This window comes from Pollachius pollachius (genome assembly GCF_949987615.1).
Source record: "Pollachius pollachius genome assembly, chromosome: 1".
Classification (NCBI taxonomy): domain Eukaryota; kingdom Metazoa; phylum Chordata; class Actinopteri; order Gadiformes; family Gadidae; genus Pollachius; species Pollachius pollachius.
The window spans coordinates 294,254-317,500 of NC_136934.1; the positions used below are offsets into that span (position 1 = coordinate 294,254).

General features: G+C 48.3%; 2 protein-coding genes across 2 annotated transcripts in view; one reads left to right on the forward strand and one right to left on the reverse strand.

Moving 5' to 3' along the window:
• Nucleotides 1-14,471, forward strand: part of cep120 (centrosomal protein 120) — a 29,606-nt gene extending 15,135 nt beyond the window's left edge. The window contains exons 12-20 of the mRNA XM_079749542.1: nt 115-340; nt 1,148-1,390; nt 1,813-1,902; nt 2,585-2,677; nt 3,785-3,946; nt 5,882-6,004; nt 10,907-11,005; nt 12,052-12,197; nt 13,184-14,471. Coding sequence (XP_079605668.1) covers nt 115-340; nt 1,148-1,390; nt 1,813-1,902; nt 2,585-2,677; nt 3,785-3,946; nt 5,882-6,004; nt 10,907-11,005; nt 12,052-12,197; nt 13,184-13,355 — 1,354 coding nt within the window. The 3' untranslated portion in view covers nt 13,356-14,471. The remainder of the gene's footprint in view (nt 1-114; nt 341-1,147; nt 1,391-1,812; nt 1,903-2,584; nt 2,678-3,784; nt 3,947-5,881; nt 6,005-10,906; nt 11,006-12,051; nt 12,198-13,183) is intronic.
• Nucleotides 14,472-22,888: 8,417 nt separating this feature from the next.
• The window catches only part of prdm6 (PR domain containing 6), a gene marked incomplete at its 5' end in the record, with an annotated part of 29,375 nt that continues 29,016 nt past the window's right edge, over nt 22,889-23,247 (reverse strand). The window contains one exon of the mRNA XM_079749674.1: nt 22,889-23,247. This exon is cut by the window's right edge and continues 33 nt beyond it. Coding sequence (XP_079605800.1) covers nt 23,166-23,247 — 82 coding nt within the window. The 3' untranslated portion in view covers nt 22,889-23,165.

Genomic DNA, 23,247 nt, shown 5'->3' on the forward strand with positions numbered 1-23,247 from the left:
TCCACACGGGTACTAGTGACCAGTTAACCTCCCTCACACACTCCGGTACTGTACAGTACTCTGGTACTGTGGGGTGTGTGTCGGGGGTTGCTAACGAGGTGTTTGTGTCCCCAGTGAGAAGGTGGCTGACCTGTGTTACACAGCCACCCTGGAGGACCTGGGGCCCCTCCAGACCACAGGGACCCTGGAGGACCTGGGGCCCCACCAGACCACAGGGACCCTGGAGGACCTGGGGCCCCTCCAGACCACAGCCACCCTGGAGGACCTGGGGCCCCTCCAGACCACAGGGACCCTGAAGGACCTGGGGCCCCTCCAGAACGCTGCCCTGTCATCTGCCCAGGTGAGGCCCCCTACTTAAATCCCCTTACCTTTATCTACCTTATATGTGATCCTACACAGGTTAGACATCTTACCTAGATTAACCCTACCTTAGGTTAGACACGTTTACCGCTTACTACCCCGGGTCAGGCGGTCACCTACTAACCCGGGTCAGGCGGTCACCTACTAACCCTAACCCTACTAACCCGGGTCAGGCTGTCACCTACTAACCCTAACCCTCCTAACCCGGGTCAGGCGGTCACCTACTAACCCTAACCCTCCTAACCCGGGTCAGGCGGTCACCTACTAACCCTAACCCTACTAACCCGGGTCAGGCGGTCACCTACTAACCCGGGTCAGGCGGTCACCTACTAACCCGGGTCAGGCGGTCACCTACTAACCCTAACCCTACTAACCCGGGTCAGGCGGTCACCTACTAACCCGGGTCAGGCGGTCACCTACTAACCCGGGTCAGGCGGTCACCTACTAACCCTAACCCTACTAACCCGGGTCAGGCGGTCACCTACTAAGCCGGGTCAGGCGGTCACCTACTAACCCGGGTCAGGCGGTCACCTACTAACCCTAACCCTACTAACCCGGGTCAGGCGGTCACCTACTAACCCGGGTCAGGCGGTCACCTCCTAACCCTAACCCTACTAACCCGGGTCAGGCGGTCACCTCCTAACCCTAACCCTACTAACCCGGGTCAGGCGGTCACCTCCTAACCCTAACCCTACTAACCCGGGTCAGCCGGTCACCTCCTAACCCTAACCCTACTAACCCGGGTCAGCCGGTCACTCAGTATAACAGGCGTGTTCATATACAACAGAGCAGACTGGAGCAGCAGGATCTCAACCGGACCCCAACACAAGCACCCCCCAGCGGCCCCAGCAGGGGGTCCCAGCCTGGGCCGGGCCCCAGCACGACCCAGGCCTGGGCCCCTGGGCCGGGCCCCAGCAGGACCCAGGCCTGGGCCCCTGGGCCGGGCCCCAGCAGAGACACCCTGGAGTACCGTACCGCTGTGGAGCTGGAGCTGTGGAAGGAGGAGCAGGAGGAGGCCTTCCTCCAGCAGGTGGGGGGCCACGCCCTGATGTAGTACTACTACTAGTACTGATAGTACTATACTACTACTAGTACTATACTAGTATTACTAATATAACTTTTATTATTAATAGTACTATACTACTAGTACTAATATTACTGATAGTACTATACTACTACTAGTGCTATACTAGTATTACTAATATAACTTTTATTATTAATAGTACTATACCACTACTAGTACTACTACTACTTTTACTAATGCTACTACTATTACTAATAGTATTATACTACTACTAACATTACTAATACTTCTACTATTACCACTACTATCACCAATAAATAAAGTAATATAGCAATTTATAAATATAAATATTTAGTGCAACTGACAACCAGGTCAGTACATTCAGTGAAAAGAGAAAGTGTGTGTGTGTGTGTGTGTGTGTGTGTTAGCTGAGGAGAAAGGAGTCTAGTCACATGCAGGTGTTGGCTGAAGAGTGGAGGAGACGAGACGGCGAGAGAGAAGCTCTGGTCAAGAAGAAGGTACACACACACACACACACACACACACACACAGGTTTCACTATCAGGTGAACCCCCTAACCCCTACAGGGTTCACTATCAGGTGAACCCCCTAACCCCTACAGGGCTCACTATCAGGTGAACCCCCTAACCCCTACAGGGTTCACTATCAGGTGAACCCCCTAACCCCTACAGGGTTCACTATCAGGTGAACCCCCTAACCCCTACAGGGTTCACTATCAGGTGAACCCCCTAACCCCTACAGGGTTCACTATCAGGTGAACCCCCTAACCCCTACAGGGTTCACTATCAGGTGAACCCCCTAACCCCTACAGGGTTCACTATCAGGTGAACCCCCTAACCCCTACAGGGTTCACTATCAGGTGAACCCCCTAACCCCTACAGGGTTCACTATCAGGTGAACCCCCTAACCCCTACAGGGTTCACTATCAGGTGAACCCCCTAACCCCTACAGGGTTCACTATCAGGTGAACCCCCTCACCCCTACAGGGCTCACTATCAGGTGAACCCCCTAACCCCTACAGGGTTCACTATCAGGTGAACCCCCTAACCCCTACAGGGTTCACTATCAGGTGAACCCCCTAACCCCTACAGGGTTCACTATCAGGTGAACCCCCTAACCCCTACAGGGTTCACTATCAGGTGTATTTGTAACATATAGCTTGTATATCTCCATCACTAGGAAGTGGAGTACAACCAGTTGGAGGAGCGTCTGCAGAAGACTCTGGAGGACCTCGAGATCAGAGAGAAACAGCTGGAGCACGCTCACAAAGAGGTACGCTACCGCTACTGTTCACTATCCAGCGCTAGTAGAGGTACGCTACCGCTACTGTTCACTATCCAGCGCTAGTAGAGGTACGCTACCGCTACTGTTCACTATCCAGCGCTAGTAGAGGTACGCTACCGTTACTGCTACTGTTTACTATCCAGCGCTAGTAGAGGTACGCTACCGCTACTGTTCACTATTAACGATCGAATAATAATAATAATAATTAATTGGATTTATATTGCGCTTTTGTAGGACTCAAAGTCGCTTTACACTGAGGGGCGGAGGTGATAAAAACAAACATACAGCACTGACACGATGGATGTGTGTCAGTGCTTAATCTGTATTATTAATATCATTGTCATCATTAACATGTTATTGGTGTTTCCATATGGTCCTTATTAACAGATTGTTATCATTAACATGTTATTGGTGTTTCCATATGGTCCTTATTAACAGATTGTTATCATTAACATGTTATTGGTGTTTCCATATGGTCCTTATTAACAGATTGTTATCATTAACATGTTATTGGTGTTTCCATATGGTCCTTATTAACAGATTGTTATCATTAACATGTTATTGGTGTTTCCATATGGTCCTTATTAACAGATTGTTATCATTAACATGTTATTGGTGTTTCCACATGGTCCTTATTAACAGATTGTTATCATTAACATGTTATTGGTGTTTCCATATGGTCCTTATTAACAGATTGTTATCATTAACATGTTATTGGTGTTTCCACATGGTCCTTATTAACAGATTGTTATCATTAACATGTTATTGGTGTTTCCATATGGTCCTTATTAACAGATTGTTATCATTAACATGTTATTGGTGTTTCCATATGGTCCTTATTAACAGATTGTTATCATTAACATGTTATTGGTGTTTCCATATGGTCCTTATTAACAGATTGTTATCATTAACATGTTATTGGTGTTTCCATATGGTCCTTATTAACAGATTGTTATCATTACCATGTTATTGGTGTTTCCACATGGTCCTTATTAACAGATTGTTATCATTAACATGTTATTGGTGTTTCCATATGGTCTGTATAATTAACAGACTGTTTTCATTAACATGTTATTATTGACTTGTCTCCCTCAGAGCCAGGCGGTGGGCCGGGACCTCCAGCTGGAGTACGAGCTGCGGCAGCGGGAGCTGCAGGAGAGGAGCGGGCAGCTGGCCAGAGAGTACGGCCAGCAGGGGGCGGTGGAGCGCCATCGGGTGGGCCTCTTGGAGACCGAGAGGAACCGACTGCTGCAGCAGGTAGGGTTAGGGTGGGGAACCGACTGAACAGCAGGTAGGGTTAGGGTGGGGAACCGACTGAACAGCAGGTAGGGTTAGGGTGGGGAACCGACTGAACAGCAGGTAGGGTTAGGGTGGGGAACCGACTGAACAGCAGGTAGGGTTAGGGTGGGGAACCGACTGAACAGCAGGTAGGGTTAGGGTGGGGAACCGACTGAACAGCAGGTAGGGTTAGGGTGGGGAACCGACTGAACAGCAGGTAGGGTTAGGGTGGGGAACCGACTGTACAGCAGGTAGGGTTAGGGTGGGGAACCGACTGAACAGCAGGTAGGGTTAGGGTGGGGAACCGACTGTACAGCAGGTAGGGTTAGGGTGGGGAACCGACTGAACAGCAGGTAGGGTTAGGGTGGGGAACCGACTGAACAGCAGGTAGGGTTAGGGTGGGGAACCGACTGTACAGCAGGTAGGGTTAGGGTGGGGAACCGACTGTACAGCAGGTAGGGTTAGGGTGGGGAACCGACTGTACAGCAGGTAGGGTTAGGGTGGGGAACCGACTGTACAGCAGGTAGGGTTAGGGTGGGGAACCGACTGTACAGCAGGTAGGGTTAGGGTGGGGAACCGACTGAACAGCAGGTAGGGTTAGGGTGGGGAACCGACTGAACAGCAGGTAGGGTTAGGGTGGGGAACCGACTGAACAGCAGGTAGGGTTAGGGTGGGGAACCGACTGAACAGCAGGTAGGGTTAGGGTGGGGAACCGACTGTACAGCAGGTAGGGTTAGGGTGGGGAACCGACTGAACAGCAGGTAGGGTTAGGGTGGGGAACCGACTGAACAGCAGGTAGGGTTAGGGTGGGGAACCGACTGTACAGCAGGTAGGGTTAGGGTGGGGAACCGACTGTACAGCAGGTAGGGTTAGGGTGGGGAACCGACTGTACAGCAGGTAGGGTTAGGGTGGGGAACCGACTGTACAGCAGGTAGGGTTAGGGTGGGGAACCGACTGTACAGCAGGTAGGGTTAGGGTGGGGAACCGACTGAACAGCAGGTAGGGTTAGGGTGGGGAACCGACTGAACAGCAGGTAGGGTTAGGGTGGGGAACCGACTGAACAGCAGGTAGGGTTAGGGTGGGGAACCGACTGTACAGCAGGTAGGGTTAGGGTGGGGAACCGACTGAACAGCAGGTAGGGTTAGGGTGGGGAACCGACTGAACAGCAGGTAGGGTTAGGGTGGGGAACCGACTGAACAGCAGGTAGGGTTAGGGTGGGGAACCGACTGAACAGCAGGTAGGGTTAGGGTGGGGAACCGACTGTACAGCAGGTAGGGTTAGGGTGGGGAACCGACTGTACAGCAGGTAGGGTTAGGGTGGGGAACCGACTGTACAGCAGGTAGGGTTAGGGTGGGGAACCGACTGTACAGCAGGTAGGGTTAGGGTGGGGAACCGACTGTACAGCAGGTAGGGTTAGGGTGGGGAACCGACTGAACAGCAGGTAGGGTTAGGGTGGGGAACCGACTGAACAGCAGGTAGGGTTAGGGTGGGGAACCGACTGAACAGCAGGTAGGGTTAGGGTGGGGAACCGACTGTACAGCAGGTAGGGTTAGGGTGGGGAACCGACTGAACAGCAGGTAGGGTTAGGGTGGGGAACCGACTGTACAGCAGGTAGGGTTAGGGTGGGGAACCGACTGAACAGCAGGTAGGGTTAGGGTGGGGAACCGACTGTACAGCAGGTAGGGTTAGGGTGGGGAACCGACTGTACAGCAGGTAGGGTTAGGGTGGGGAACCGACTGTACAGCAGGTAGGCTCAGTGTGTAGAGAAGAAAGTGTGTTAGTGTGTGTTAATGTATGCGTTTAACGTGTATGAGTGTGTTAGTGTGTTAACGAGTATGTGTTAACGTGTATTAGTGTGAGTTAGTATGTTAGTGTGTGTGCGTGTTAACATGCGTGTGTGTGTGTGTGCTGCAGGTGGAGGAAGGTGAACTGCGGTACAAGGCCCTCCAGAAGGAGTTCTCCGTGTTCAGGGAGCAGCAGCACTGCAGACCAGAGGTCCGTCTGCAGTCGGAGGTCAACCTCCTGACCCTGGAGAAGGTATCCATCACTGCATGTGGACTACTGGTTCACTACCTACATAAGGCCCCTTTAGGTCCAGATGGTTCTACAGGGTAGGCTCCATTAGGTCCAGATGGTTCTTGAGGGTAGGCTCCATTAGGTCCAGATGGTTCTAGAGGGTAGGCTCCATTAGGTCCAGATGGTTCTTGAGGGTAGGCTCCATAAGGTCCAGATGGTTCTAGAGGGTAGGCTCCATTAGGTCCAGATGGTTCTAGAGGGTAGGCTCCATTAGGTCCAGATGGTTCTAGAGGGTAGGTCCAGATGGTTCTAGAGGGTAGGCTCCATTAGGTCCAGATGGTTCTAGAGCACATGTGTCAATCTCAAGGCCCGCGGGCCACATGTGGCCCGCCACTTCATTTCATGTGGCCCGCGAGTCTGCCGCGCGAGTCTCCCGCGCGAGTCTCCCGCGCGAGTCTCCCGCGCGAGTCTCCCGCGCGAGTCTCCCGCGCGAGTGCTTGATTCGTCGTTAAAAAAAAAGGTTGTTTTATTTATTTTATATTTTACCCGCGAAGTGACGGCATTCTGCCACTAGATCGCTGTGTCCACAACAGTGTTTAATTAATGCGACAAGTGAGATTGAGCAGAAATATCCATGAGAAATATCCACACATGATCCCAAAATGTCCAGGAAGCGAAAGGTTGACGCAGATGGATGGTTGTTTCATGAAAGATGGGAAGGCGAATATATGTTTGTGCTACAAGGAGAAAAACCGGTATGTCTTTTGTGTTCTGAGTCGGTGTCGGTCATCAAAGAGTACAATCTACGTCGGCATTATGAAACCAAACACGGAGCCAAGTATGCTAAAGTTAGCCTTCAAGAAAAACAAGCGATAGTTAAAGAGTTAAAAGGCAACCTGCGATCGCAACAGAATTTGTTCACAAAAGCCACAGCCAAAAACGATGCGGCTGTGAAAGCTAGCTTTATTGTAGCTGAAGAAATCGCCCGCACTTCCAAGTCTTTTTCAGAGGGTGCCTTTGTGAAGCAGTGTATGCTGAAGGTGTGTGAGCAGGTGTGCCCCGACCAGATGCAGGCTTTTAAAAATGTGAGTTTGTCAAGAAACACCATCGCGGACCGAGTCAAGGAGCTAGCAGGAAACCTAGCAGATCAGCTGGCGGAAGAGTCACGCAGTTACACAGCTTTTTCATTAGCTGTTGATGAAAGCAAAGACAACAGGGATACGGCACAGCTTTCCATTTTTATTAGAGGCGTGAAGTCGGACCTCTCTGTCACCGAGGAGCTCTTGGATGTAGCTGCCATGCATGGGACCACAACTGGACGGGATATTTATGAAGCGGTGGTGAAGTCTGTGAGTAAAACTGGATTGCCCTGGGAAAAATTGGTGGGATTAACTACAGATGGTGCACCTGCAATGTGTGGAGTAAAAACGGGCTTGGTTGGACTAATGAAGGAGAAAATGCAAAAAAGTAACTGTCACACGCCTCTGATAAGTTATCATTGCATTATCCACCAAGAAGCTTTGTGTGGGAAGGTGCTTGGGATGGATAATATAATGACCACAGTCACGAAAACAGTGAACTTCATTCGGGCGCGTGGCCTGAATCACCGGCAGTTCCAGCTGTTTAGCAGGAGATGGGCTCGGAGCACGGAGACGTCCCGTACCATACAGAAGTGCGGTGGCTGAGTAGGAGCAACGTCCTCAAACGATTTTTTGAGCTGAGGGAAGACATTGCTGTTTTCATGCAGAGTAAAGGAAAACCCTTGGCTGAACTGTCGGATCCAAACTGGCTGTGTGATTTTGCTATGTTATGTGACATAAGTGAGCATCTCGCCCAACTGAATAAGAAGCTGCAGGGACGCAACCATGTCATCACGCAGATGTCCGACATGATCCAATGTTTCCAGCGTAAACTTGACTTATGGAAGTGCCAAGTGGAACAGGACAATCTTGCCCACTTTTCTGCTTGTCAGAACATCTCTGCCTCAGTTCCCGGTGTTTTTTCATGTGCCAAGTTGGCTACCAAACTGAGCCGGTTAATGGATGAATTTGATCGGCGCTTCTCTGACTTCAAAGCACAGCAGTCGGGCTTTGCCATCTTTGCCAGTCCTTTCACCACCGATGTCAGCAGTGTGCCCCATCACCTTCAGCTGGAGTTGATCGAGCTTCAAAGCGACAGTGGCCTAAGAGCAAAGTTCCAGGATGCCGCAATCGAGGACTTTTACCGTCTACTGCCCCCTGGTGAGATGCCACAGCTTCGACTTCATGCTGCCCGTGTTCTCTCCATGTTTGGGAGCACCTATCTGTGCGAACAGATGTTTTCAATAATGAATCTAAATAAAACCAAGCACAGATCACGCATCACTGATGACAACCTCCACGCTGTTTTACGGATTGCCACAGCACAACAGCTAAAACCAGACATCGACACACTGGTCAAAGGAAAACGGTGTCTGATATCTGGCCAGAAAACAGATAGGTAAGCATTTTTAAAACCGAATTAAAATATATGGTAATAAAATGTATTTCCATCAAAAATAATAATAGTTAAACTGAGTGCAATTTAATGATTGTGCTTGCATTTTTTTGTGTGTTTGTTGTTTTCAGAACATGATCAATGAATGAGGATGGTGGAGAGGGGATCCACTTGGTGTGTTCATGGACAGGCAGTATATCCTCATCATTTCCGACTCATAGTTGTGAACTTATTTTGTTATTTTCAGTTTATTACATATACTACTTTATGTGTAGCAATGTATTTGTTGTTTACAGGTGTATGTGTTTATGATAAGACAGACAAATGTTTACTCTTGCAAGGCTGTGTGCAGCCATTTATTTTTGTAAAATACTACATCTGTCACACATGTTCTTAGTAGCTCAATACTGTTGGTTGTATGTTATTCTGACCCTCCCGACTGTGTAAAAAAAAAAGTTAAACAAAGTAAATGTCATAACTTGTGTTTTGATAATATATTTCTTTATTTACTTGAATAGTTTGATCGTTGATCAATGGAGTAATGTGGGTTTCTTAACCGGACAAATTTAAAGGATTATTGTTATAGTAACATTTTTTTCTCATCTATGCATATGTTATGTTTGTAAGTTCTATAAGTAATAAATGCAGAAGGTAATTAAACAATATGTTATGGAGTAGTTACATTTATTATACATTATATTTGGTTACATACTATTTTACATTTACATGTGGCCCTTTGAGGGCAACCATTATGCTGATGTGGCCCCCGGTGAAAATGAGTTTGACACCCCTGTTCTAGAGGGTAGGCTCCATTAGGTCCAGATGGTTCTAGAGGGTAGGCCCCATTAGGTCCAGATGGTTCTAGAGGGTAGGCCCCATTAGTTCCAGATGGTTCTAGAGGGTAGGCTCCATTAGGTCCAGATGGTTCTAGAGGGTAGGCCCCATTAGGTCCAGATGGTTCTAGAGGGTAGGCCCCCTACGCTATTGGGTGATGTGTTTCAGCTTGACGCTCATCTTGATCCCTTCACTTCAGAGAAGAGTGACCTCCTGACCTCCTTAGTGACCTCCCGGCCTCCTTAGTGACCTCCCAGCCTCCTTAGTGACCTCCCGGCCTCCTTAGTGACCTCCCGACCTCCTTAGTGACCTCCCGACCTCCTTAGTGACCTCCTGACCTCTTTAGTGACCTCCTGGCCTCCTTTCTGAATTCCTTAGTGACCTCCTGACCTCCTGCCCTCCCTAGTGACCTCCTGACCTCCTTAGTGACCTCCTGGCCTCCTTAGTGACCTCCTTAGTGACCTCCTGACCTCCTTAGTGACCTCCCGGCCTCCTTGGTGACCTCCTGACCTCCTTAGTGACCTCCTTAGTGACCTCCTGGCCTCCTTAGTGACCTCCTGGCCTCCTTAGTGACCTCCCGGCCTCCTTAGTGACCTCCTGGCCTCCTTAGTGACCTCCTTGGTGACCTCCTGGCCTCCTTAGTGACCTCCTGGCCTCCTTAGTGACCTCCCGGCCTCCTTAGTGACCTCCTGGCCTCCTTAGTGACCTCCTTAGTGACCTCCTGACCTCCTTAGTGACCTCCCGGCCTCCTTGGTGACCTCCTGACCTCCTTAGTGACCTCCTTAGTGACCTCCTGGCCTCCTTAGTGACCTCCTGGCCTCCTTAGTGACCTCCTGACCTCCTTAGTGACCTCCCGGCCTCCTTGGTGACCTCCTGACCTCCTTAGTGACCTCCTTAGTGACCTCCTGGCCTCCTTAGTGACCTCCTGGCCTCCTTAGTGACCTCCCGGCCTCCTTAGTGACCTCCTGGCCTCCTTAGTGACCTCCTTAGTGACCTCCTGGCCTCCTTAGTGACCTCCTGGCCTCCTTAGTGACCTCCCGGCCTCCTTAGTGACCTCCTGGCCTCCTTAGTGACCTCCTTAGTGACCTCCTGGCCTCCTTAGTGACCTCCCGGCCTCCTTGGTGACCTCCTGACCTCCTTAGTGACCTCCTTAGTGACCTCCTGGCCTCTTTAGTGACCTCCTGGCCTCCTTAGTGACCTCCCGGCCTCCTTAGTGACCTCCCGGCCTCCTTAGTGACCTCCTGGCCTCCTTAGTGACCTCCTGACCTCCTTAGTGACCTCCTGGCCTCCTTAGTGACCTCCTGATCTCCTTAGTGACCTCCTGACCTCCTTAGTGACCTCCTGGCCTCTTTAGTGACCTCCTGGCCTCTTAAGTGACCTCCTGGCCTCCTTAGTAACCTCCTTAGTGACCTCCTGACCTCCTTAGTGACCTCCCGGCCTCCTTAGTGACCTCCTTAGTGACCTCCTGACCTCCTTAGTGACCTCCTGACCGCCTTAGTGACCTCCCGGCCTCCTTAGTGACCTCCCGCCTCCTTAGTGACCTCCTTAGTGATCTCCTGACCTCCTTAGTGACCTCCTGACCTCACGGTGCTCAGAGTTCTTCTTCTTTTGAAGGTGGAACTGGAGAGGAAGTTGGAGTCGACCATCAAGTCCAAACTCCACTACAAGCAGCAGTGGGGCCGCGCTCTGAAAGAGCTGGCCCGCTTCAAACAGGTACTGTACCCCGCTGTGCCCTGTCTTACCCCGCTGGGCCCCTACCCTGTCTCACCCCGTCTCACCCTGTCTCACCCCGCTGGGCCCCTACCCTGTCTCACCCCGCTGGGCCCCTACCCCGTGTCAATCCAGTACCCCATCTCACCCCCTTTCCATCAGGCTAGCAGCCTCCATCATGCTAGCAGCCGCCGACGGGCTAACAGCCTCCATCAGGCTAGCAGCCTTCAACAGGCTAGCAGCTTCCATCAGCCTAGCAGCCTCTATCAGGCTAGCAGCCTCCGACAGACTAGCCTAACAGTCTCCATCAGGCTAGCAGCCTCCAACGGGCTAGCCGCCTCCAACGGGCTAGCCGCCTCCATCAGGCTAGGCTAGCAGCCTCCATCAGGCTAGCCTAAAAGCCTCCATCAGGCTAGCCTAGCAGCCGCCGACGGGCTAACAGCCTCCATCAGACTAGCAGCCGCCGACGGGCTAACAGCCTCCATCAGGCTAGCAGCCTCTATCAGGCTAGCAGCCTCCGACAGACTAGCCTAACAGCCTCCATCAGGCTAGCAGCCTCCAACGGGCTAGCAGCCTCCATCAGGCTAGCCTAGCAGCCTCCATCAGGCTAGCTAACCATAAGCACACTCTGTAGTGCTACCATCTGTAACAGACCCCTACCTGTAGACACACCCCTACCTGTAGACACACCCCCTACCTGTAGACACACCCCCTACCTGTAGACACACCCCCTACCTGTAGACACACCCCTACCTGTAGACACACCCCCTACCTGTAGACACACCCCCTACCTGTAGACACACCCCCTACCTGTAGACACACCCCCTACCTGTAGACACACCCCTACCTGTAGACACACCCCCTACCTGTAGACACACCCCTACCTGTAGACACACCCCCTACCTGTAGACACACCCCTACCAGTAGAAACACCCCCTACCTGTAGACACACCCCCTACCTGTCCCACAAACGATTTCAAACTGCTTTAACCAATTGTCTAAGTCCTCGGTTAAGGTTTTCTAAGATAAGGGTGTGTGTGTGTGTGTAGCGGGAGCAGGAGAATGCTCTCCATCGTCTGAAGAGGCAGCAGGAGGAGTTGGAGGCCATGAGGCTGCGTTACCTAGCAACCGAGGAGAAGGAGGCGGTGCTGAGTGATAGACAGGAGCTGGACAGCATCCGCAACCAGCTGACCAGGTGAGGGTTAGGTAGGCTCTCTAGGGGTTAGGGTTAGGTAGGCGCTCTAGGGGTTAGGTAGGTTCTCTAGGGGTTAGGGTTAGGTAGGCTCTCTAGGGGTTAGGGTTAGGTAGGCTCTCTAGGGGTTAGGGTTAGGTAGACTCTAGGGGTTAGGTAGGCTCTCTAGGGGTTAGGGTTAGGTAGGCTCTCTAGGGGTTAGGGTTAGGTAGGCTCTCTAGGGGTTAGGTAGGCTCTCTAGGGGTTAGGGTTAGGTAGGCTCTCTAGGGGTTAGGGTTAGGTAGGCTCTCTAGGGGTTAGGGTTAGGTAGACTCTCTAGGGGTTAGGTAGGCTCTCTAGGGGTTAGGGTTAGGTAGGCTCTCTAGGGGTTAGGGTTAGGTAGGCTCTAGGGGTTAGGTAGGCTCTCTAGGGGTTAGGGTTAGGTAGGCTCTCTAGGGGTTAGGGTTAGGTAGGCTCTCTAGGGGTTAGGGTTAGGTAGGCTCTCTAGGGGTTAGGGTTAGGTAGGCTCTCTAGGGGTTAGGGTTAGGTAGGCTCTCTAGGGGTTAGGTAGGCTCTCTAGGGGTTAGGGTTAGGTAGGCTCTCTAAGAGTTAGGTAGACTCTCTAGGGGTTAGGGTTAGGTAGGCTCTCTAGGGGTTAGGGTTAGGTAGGCTCTCTAGGGGTTAGGGTTAGGTAGCCTCTCTAGGGGTTAGGGTTAGGTAGGCTCTCTAGGGGTTAGGTAGGCTCTCTAGGGGTTAGGTAGGCTCTCTAGGGGTTAGGTAGGCTCTCTAGGGGTTAGGGTTAGGTAGCCTCTCTAAGGGTTAGGGTTAGGTAGGCTCTCTAAGAGTTAGGTAGCCTCTCTAGGGGTTAGGTAGGCTCTCTAGGGGTTAGGGTTAGGTAGGCTCTCTAGGGGTTAGGGTTAGGTAGGCTCTCTAGGGGTTAGGGTTAGAGAGGGGTAGATGAGAGAGATGAGTCGTCCAAGATATAAATGATGACATAATTTCCTGTCTAGGTTAAAGCAGCAGGAGGAGTCTTTAGGCCCCGCCCCCAGCGAGAAGGGGGAGGAGCATGTGGCTCGGCTGGTGGAGGAGAGAGACTCCCTGTTGAGGACGGGCGTGTACACACAGGACGACCTGATCATCAGCCAGCTCAACACACAGATACACACTGCACGCACACTATAGACACACAATACACACAGGACGACCTGATCATCAGCCAGCTCAACACACAGATACACACTGCACGCACACTATAGACACACAATACACACAGGACGACCTCATCATCAGCCAGCTCAACACACAGATACACACTGCACGCACACTATAGACACACAATACACACAGGACGACCTCATCATCAGCCAGCTCAACACACAGATACACACTGCACGCACACTATAGACACACAATACACACAGGACGACCTCATCATCAGCCAGCTCAACACACAGATACACACTGCACGCACACTATAGACACACAATACACACAGGACGACCTCATCATCAGCCAGCTCAACACACAGATACACACTGCACGCACACTATAGACACACACAATACACACAGGACGACCTCATCATCAGCCAGCTCAACACACAGATACACACTGCACGCAAACTATAGACACACACAATACACACAGGACGACCTCATCATCAGCCAGCTCAACACACAGATACACACTGCACGCACACTATAGACACACACAATACACACAGGACGACCTCATCATCAGCCAGCTCAACACACAGATACACACTGCACGCACACTATAGACACACACAATACACACAGGGCGACCTCATCATCAGCCAGCTCAACACACAGATCCAGGCTGCGACCACTCCACACACACACAATACTACACACACACTTTAGATACACACAACACACAATACACACACTAACACACACACTGTAGACACACACAACACACACAGATACACACAGATACACGCTGTGACCACACCAGGCACACGAAATTCTACACACACACTTTAGACACACAATACACACACAAACACACACAATACTACACACACACTATAGACACAGAATACACACAGATACATGCCTCGACCACACCATGCACACACAATACTACACACACACACAACACACACAATGCATACACAAACACACACAATACTACACACACACACTATACACAGATACACGCTGTGACCACTAGGGGGAGTCCTGAACTCTTCTCAAGTCTTGGAAGCAGCTGTTTGTAGTTAATATCGGGGCCCTAATCAGACAGTCTGCACCAAGTGAGACTCTAACTATTTATTCTGTTGACGTTGAACTTTGTTTAATAAAGGAATTATTTAGATGCTTCTTGTTGGTGTTGTGGTGTTATTACAAGTGTATGCTCGAGAGAGGAGGGAGGGAGGGAGGAGAGAGAGAGGGAGATGGGGAGGGAGGGAGAAAGTGAGGGAGGGAGGGAGAAAGTGAGGGAGGGAGGTAGAGAGGGAGGGAGAAAGTGAGGGAGGGAGATAGAGAGGGAGAGAGGGGAGGGAGAGAGGGGAGGCAGAAGGACGGACAGTAAGCAGATGTCTGTAGAGGGGGGCTCATCTGATCTCTTGTAGCTCAATAGCGCTCCGTTGGTGTGAGAGAGAGTTATCTGGAATTCCTGCTTAAAAAACCCCTTTTGACGGATAACTGACTAATTGCTAAACATCTGTCCTGCTAAGTGCCCTGTTCCCCACACACAAACACACTGACACACACTCTTACACTGACACAAACACACTCACTGACTCTCACACTTACACACACACGCTCACACTGACACTCACACTCTCACACTTACACACTCACACTCACATTGTAGAAAGTGTAATTGTTCAACAGGATTTATGTTGCTTTGTGCGTCCCGAAATCTAGAGGACATACTCAAGACCCGTACTCCAGTACTCTAGTACTATCCAAGTTCTTTAGATAATATCAAAATACTCAGTTGTACTACTTCAAGTACTCTCACACGTTATAAACTCGTAACTACCCCCCTTGTGGTAGTGCCACCACAGGGCCCCGGGTCCGTCGGGTTTGAAGTTGTGCTTTATTACACAGCGCTGAGACCCAGTCTGACTAATAGCTGGAAAACAGTCGCGCCCGTATACTCCTACTCATTCAAAACCGCCGTCTACTGCTCCAGCCAGTAGGCCGCACCTCAGGAACATCAGCCTGCCAACGTGAGCGACTGCATTATGCAGCTATAGATCTGCTCTATAGAGCTCTAGAGCTGCTTTATACAGCTAGAGATCTGCTTCAAAGAGCTCTAGATCTGCTCTAGTTGTTCTTTATATAGCTCTAGATCTGCTCTATAGAGCTCTAGAGCTGCTTTATACAGCTATAGATCTGCTTTATAGAGCTCTAGATGTTCTTTATATAGCTCTAGATCTGCTCTATAGAGCTCTAGATCTGCTCTATAGAGCTCTAGATCTTCTTTATATAGCTCTAGATCTGCTTTATAGAGCTCTAGATCTGCTCTATAGATCTCTAGATCTTCTTTATATAGCTCTAGATCTGCTCTATAGAGCTCTAGATGTTCTTTATATAGCTCTAGATCTGCTCTATAGAGCTCTAGAGCTGCTTTATACAGCTATAGATCTGCTTTATAGAGCTCTAGATGTTCTTTATATAGCTCTAGATCTGCTCTATATAGCTCTAGATCTGCTTTATACAGCTATAGATCTGCTTAATACAGCTCTAGATCTGCTCTATAGAGCTCTAGATCTTTATATAGCTCTAGATCTGCTTTATAGAGCTCTAGATCTGCTTTATAGAGCTATAGATCTGCTTTTATATAACTCTAGATCTGCTCTATAGAGCTCTAGATTTTTATATAGCTCTAGATCTGCTTTATAGAGCTCTAGAGCTGCTTTATACAGCTATAGATCTGCTTTATAAAGCTCTAGATTTTCTTTATATAGCTCTAGATCTGCTCTATAGAGCTCTAGAGCTGCTTTATACAGCTATAGATCTGCTTTATAGAGCTCTAGATGTTCTTTATATAGCTCTAGATCTGCTCTATATAGCTCTAGATCTGCTTTATAGAGCTCTAGATCTTTATATAGCTCTAGATCTGCTTTATAGAGCTCTAGATCTGCTTTATAGAGCTATAGATCTGCTTTGATATAGCTCTAGATCTGCTCTATAGAGCTCTAGATGTTTATATAGCTCTAGATCTGCTTTATAGAGCTCTAGATGTTCTTTATATAGCTCTAGATCTGCTCTATATAGCTCTAGATCTGCTTTATACAGCTATAGATCTGCTTTATAGAGCTCTAGATCTGCTCTTTATAGCTCTAGATCTGCTCTATAGAGCTCTAGATCTTTATATAGCTCTAGATCTGCTTTATAGAGCTCTAGATCTGCTTTATAGAGCTATAGATCTGCTTTTATATAGCTCTAGATCTGCTCTATAGAGCTCTAGATGTTTATATAGCTCTAGATCTGCTCTATAGAGCTCTAGATGTTTATATAGCTCTAGATCTGCTTTCCCGACCTCTAGATCAGCACAGACAAACGACTCTCCTCCTTGTTGTAGCTTCGGGCTTAGTGCTAGTTGTAGCATATTCGCTAATCAATGTGTCACAATAATATCGCTCCAAATCCAGCATGAGCTAGAATATGCACAACATTTTAATTAAAGCTTATGTTGATAAAAAAAGATGCATATTTAATATGAAATCTAGTGGAATAACTAAGTGTAACCGGGGGTTTGAGGTCTTTGTAGGCCTACTGAGCGTGTGCACTGGGTGTGTAGGTCTACTGAGCATGTGCCGTAGGTGTGTAGGCCAACTGAGCGTGTGCGGTAGGTGTGTAGGCCATCTGAGCGTGTGCGCTGGGTGTGTAGGCCTACTGAGCGTGTGCGCTGGGTGTGTAGGCCTACTGAGGGTGTGCGCTGGGTGTGTAGGCTGACCGTGCGTGTGCGCTGGGTGTGTAGGCCTACTGAGTGTGTGCGCTGGGTGTGTAGGCCTACTGAGCGTGTGCGGTGGGTGTGTAGGCCTACTGAGCGTGTGCGCTGGGTGTGTAGGCCTACTGAGGGTGTGCGCTGGGTGTGTAGGCCTACTGAGTGTGTGCGCTGGGTGTGTAGGCCTACTGAGCGTGTGCGGTGGGTGTGTAGGCCTACTGAGCGTGTGCGGTGGGTGTGTAGGCGTACCGTGCGTGTGCGCTGGGTCGAGGCGTCAGGCTGGTTCCCAGGACGGCCAGCGGTGATTAATGGGTGAAAAACTCGACGCTGTTTGCTTTGGTGAATAGTTCAGATTCTCTGGAGAACCACTTTGTTGAAATCTCCCTCTCTCTCTGTCTCTCTCTCCCCCTCTCTCTCTCTCTGTCTCTCTCTCCCCCTCTCTCTCTCTCTCCCTCTCTCTCTCCCTCTCTCTCTGTCTCTCTCTCCCCCTCTCTCTCTCTCTCCCCCCCCTCTCTCTCTCTCTCTCTCTCTCTCTCTCCTCTCTCTCTCTCTCCCCCCCCCCCCCCTCTCTCTCTCTCTCTCTCTCTCTCTCTCTCTCTCTCTCTCTCTCTGTCTCTCTTTCTCTCTTTCTCTCTGCTGAACCACAGACGGTCCAGTAACAGTGGGTTTGGAAGAATTGGTAATGGTTCAATGTAAATGGGTGTGTTGTTTTGTAATGTTAGACATCGTCATCTTTCAACAGTTCCTTCTACTTTGAAACAATAAGACACACACAGACACACACATACACCCTGAAGTTTGTGAATTCAATTAGCCACCGTAGCACCATCCTCCAGTGAGTACATGAGGAGGGACGGAGGTCAGAATGCAGACCCTTATATCTGAGTGAACATCTCCTCATACGATGAAGACCCCGGGATGAAGGGTTTTCTCATTGTGAGATGATTTGCTGACCCGACCGGAACATGTAATCACAAAAGAACTTCAGGAAATACAATGAGAAATTGAGTCTATGGAGCCAATTAACCCTAACCTTATTTATACTGAACCTCTTTATAGACTAACCCTGTTAGCTCCAGGAGTGAGACATCACCCTCTTTCTGGACTGACCCTGTTAGCTCCAGGAGTGAGACATCACCCTCTTTATGGACTGACCCTGTTAGCTCCAGGAGTGAGACATCACCTTCTTTAAAGACTGACTCTGTTAGCTCCAGGAGTGAGACATCACCCTTTTTAAAGACTGACCCTGTTAGCTCCAGGAGTGAGACATCACCCTTTTTAAAGACTGACCCTGTTAGCTCCAGGAGTGAGACATCACCTTCTTTAAAGACTGACCCTGTTAGCTCCAGGAGTGGGACATCACCTTCTTTAAAGACTGACCCTGTTAGCTCCAGGAGTGAGACATCACCCTTTTTAAAGACTGACCCTGTTAGCTCCAGGAGTGAGACATCACCCTTTTTAAAGACTGGCCCTGTTAGCTCCAGGAGTGGGACATCACCTTCTTTAAAGACTGACCCTGTTAGCTCCAGGAGTGGGACATCACCTTCTTTAAAGACTGACCCTGTTAGCTCCAGGAGTGGGACATCACCTTCTTTAAAGACTGACCCTGTTAGCTCCAGGAGTGAGACATCACCCTTTTTAAAGACTGACCCTGTTAGCTCCAGGTGTGAGACATTACCCTATTTATAGACTGACCCTGTTAGCTCCAGGAGTGAGACATCACCCTATTCATAGACTGACCCTGTCTCACAAAGTTGCCGTTGGACGTCAGGATGCCCTAACCCCCCCACACACAAACACACACAAACACATACATCTTCAGACACAAAACCCAGGTATTTGAATTACAGCTTAGAAAGGGGGTCCACTTACACTTTAAATGGTCATTTATTCAATTACAGACAGTTGAAGACACTTCAATGTGAGTCCCAAATTACCATATTAACTATTTGGTCAGCTGACCACTTCCATGTTAATGGATACAAATTTGTAATTTTTTACACATTTCCAAAATCTTCCTTTCCAAGAGCATATCTACAGAATCAATCAATAATTTTATTGAGGTTATTAAAATAAACAGTACTTAAATAATAAGTTATGTGGAAGGGAAAGGATCTGTTGTAACTTATATCATAGATCGTTATATTAAAGAGATAATCTGCTAAACATCACATCAATTCTCAGAAATGTTGGACTCCTCAAACGAAAATGTACGCTTTCCATTTCTTTCATTGACAGGATTTATATTATAGTGCACTACATCAGAACACAATTCATCATTTCTCATCAATTTCTTTGAGAATTCTGCTGAAATTAGATTTCGTCAGGTTTGTTTTGATGCCCCTTTCAGTCTCCGCCTTCAGCTTCAGCTGGTCGACACATTGCCCAGTTAGCGTCTCTGCGTTGGTGCTGGTAGAGCCAGTCTTTGGTCAGAGTTAGGATTCATCTGATGGCTTTAAAAGGACCGGGAGTTGAAGCCCTGCCCCATAGTTCAATCGTACAAAAACAACTCCATTTTGTATTTACATCATTGGATCAATATGCATTCTGAATGAACAGCATAGTGATTCATATTCCACTTTGGTTGACCACCTTAGCTCACCTAGCTTGGCCTGGTCTGTCATGGCTGCTTTAACCTATTATTCGATATTTAAGGTTTGGAAGCAAAAATATTGTGCCAATGGCTTTGTAAAGCCCATTAGCAACGAGTCTAGGGCCCACATTTGAGTATTTACTGTAGATTTCTTCTTATTAGCTGGATAATCTTTGGGTAGAGAAATTACAGTGTTCAGATATGTAAAGCTTTCCTTGTTTTTTAGGCACAAAACCCATTTAGTGTGCATGACTGCTATCGCCTTTAATACAAAGAGTGTCATCAGGTCATAGATCTATGTACACATCTGCGATTGCTTAGAAATGCATTCAAATCTGAATTGCAAATAAAATAATATACACAGTATCCTAAGAGAAATACAGTTTACAGGAAAAACACAAAAGTAACAAGGAACAGATTTGAATCAGGCTGGTATTTAAAAAAGGGAATTTTGTTTCAAAATGGATGAGTTGAAGGGGAAGATGTGGGTGCATAAGCCACGCCCCTTAGGTTGATCAGCCATCAGAACGGTTAGGGTGCGGGTTAGGTTTTGGGGTTAGGTGTTGGGGTTAGGGTTAGGTGTTGGGGTTAGGGTTAGGTGTTGGGGTTAGGGTTAGATGTTGGGGTAAGGGTAAGGGTAAGTGTAAATTGTTGGGTTTAGGGTAAGGGTTAGGGTTAGGGTTAGGGGCTAACCCTTTAAACCAGTCTCCTCTCCTCCGGGCGGAAGAACGTTTCCAACCCATCAGGAAAATGATGAAGTAGTTCATGACTTTCTTCTGAAGTTCATTCAACTCTGGAATCCATATTAATTATAACGTGATGATGTGGTGACCTGGTGACCTGGTGATTTGGTGACGTGGTGACGTGATGAAGTGGTGATGTGTCAGCACCTAATATTACCAAGCTTGGCAGAACCTAGATCTTAATGTTCTGAAGAAACCCTGTGGGGTTAACCCTTACCTGTCTAACCCTGACCTGAAAGAGTTAATCTAGGGGTTAAACCTACGCCTCCCCCTGGATGGATGGCGGCCCCCACAGCTAACCCTAACCCCCAAAGCTAACCCTAATCCTAGCCCCTACAGCTAACCCTAACCATCTGAGTTATCACATCATGCCATACTCCTTCCTTCACAGGATAAACATATTATATAAACCACAAGCTTCAGAGAAACCCTTTGAATATGTACTTCATGAAAGTGATTTTTCAAATGCAAATACAAAATAACAAACATTCAACACTGTATTCCCTTTTTTGCTTTAACCCAACACAGAAATGTGTTTGAAAGATTTTTTTTTTTTTGCTAAAGATAGAGAACAGAGATTTAATCAATAAATCTGAGTTTAAAGTAGCTTTATATAACTATATTATCAATTAGCATAGTCATAGACTCAGCTTTATACAAGCTATATTAGCTATTATAAATCTGAGTGTATAGTAGCTTTTATAATAGCTATAACAGCTATTATAAATCTGAGTGTATAGTAGCTTTTATAATAGCATATATTTATAACATCCTCACTTATTTTCAACGCATTATGTCTGTTTCAACAATTATGTTTTTGGTATTCAGTCTGGTATTGTCCCATAAGTATGGTATGCACTAGGGTTCGGGTGAGGACTAGTTAGCTAGGGTTAGGGTGAGGACTAGTTAGCTAGGGTTAGGGTGAGGGATAGTTAGCTAGGGTTAGGGTGAGGGCTAGTTAGCTAGGGTTAGGGTGAGGGCTAGTTAGCTAGGGTTTGGGTGAGGGATAGTTAGCTAGGGTTAGGGTGAGGGCTAGTTAGCTAGGGTTAGGGTGAGGGCTAGTTAGCTAGGGTTAGGGTGAGGGCTAGTTAGCTAGGGTTAGGGTGAGGGCTAGTTAGCTAGGGTTAGGGTGAGGGATAGTTAGCTAGGGTCAGGGTGAGGGATAGTTAGCTAGGGTTAGAGTGAGGGATAGTTAGCTAGGGTTAGGGTGAGGGCTAGTTAGCTAGGGTTAGGGTGAGGGATAGTTAGCTAGGGTTAGGGTCATTGCTGTGTCTGAAATTGCACACTTCTATACTTACACTTACTTTTTTGATTGCACTTTGTGCAAAAACGGAGAGTGTGCCAAAACGCAGTGCACTGGAAGTACTTCGGTGGCACACTCAAAACGATCTAAAACTTGAGTGTGCACCAATGGACACTTTCTCCCCTCAACGGCCGCCATCTTGTCTACAATTGTAAGTAAAATTACACATATTTGGTTTGTTTTTCAGTACAACTACAATGTTTTAGTCTGTATCCGACCAGTGTTTTTATGGTGTTAATTCTGTAATCAGTTGGTATCAAGAACGATAACTTGAATACTGCTAGATCGCTTATACAGGCGTCTAACGGAAATTATCAAGCAGAAAAAATACCACAGAAGAATAGACGTCAAACTGAAACTAATTTCAGGTAGGTGCGCGAAGGCTGTTTTGACAGTGTACTGTAGAAATGAGAGCACTGCGCCTGTAAGTAAGTGTACTGTAGGGATAATGAAGTGCACTCAATGTAAGTGCACTTACGTAAGTGCGCAATTTCAGACACAGCACAGGGCTAGTTAGCTAGGGTTAAGGTATGGTATGAGCAAGGAAATAAATATTTTAATGTATCTGATTTATTTGTTTCTCTTCTTTATGATATATATCCACATAATAATAACCCAATGTCATATCTTTGGACAAAAGCTTTTTTGGAGGATTCTGAGCATAAACTTCAATCAATTATGCCCTGCACCACATAGGCAGGACATGCTTCAACCAATCAGAGGTCAGTGTGGGTCATCTAAACGACGCTCCAATAGGTCACCGACAGGCGGAGCCCAGGTGAGGTCAGCTGTGGGGGGGGGGGGGCTTGTAATTGATTGACAGCTGTGGGGACCCCCTCTTTGGCTTGGTGGTGGGGGCAGCAGGAATCCTTGGAACTAAATGTTCTTCTTTGGACAAAAGCACACAGCTTCATAAAGATTAAGATAAATAGTTCATACGTAACCCATCTGAAGTTTCATTGGTTGGATCTCCTTTTCCAAGATGCTGATTGGACGGTCTGGGGGCGGGAGCATGAATCTTTGGTTTGTTCACGAGTCTGACGTTTTCCATGACTTCGCCACCACTCAGCAATACTAGCATTGATAAGAGGGTTAGCATAGCGCTAGTTGTGGGTGTAGCATAGCGCTAGTTGTGGGTGTAGCATAGCGCTAGTTGGTGGGTGTAGCATAGCGCTAGTTGTGGGTGTAGCATAGCGCTAGTTGGTGGGTGTAGCATAGCGCTAGTTGGTGGGTGTAGCATAGCGCTAGTTGTAGGTGTAGCATAGCGCTAGTTGGTGGGTGTAGCATAGCGCTAGTTGGTGGGTGTAGCATAGCACTAGTTGTGGGTGTAGCATAGCGCTAGTTGGTGGGTGTAGCATAGCGCTAGTTGGTGGGTGTAGCATAGCGCTAGTTGTGGGTGTAGCATTAGGGTTAGGGTTAGCGGGGAGCTAGTCCACCTGGATGGACTCGCTGATGTCTCCGCTGGGTTTGCACTCGTTGGGCATCCGCTGGTGACGGCTGAGCTGTGTG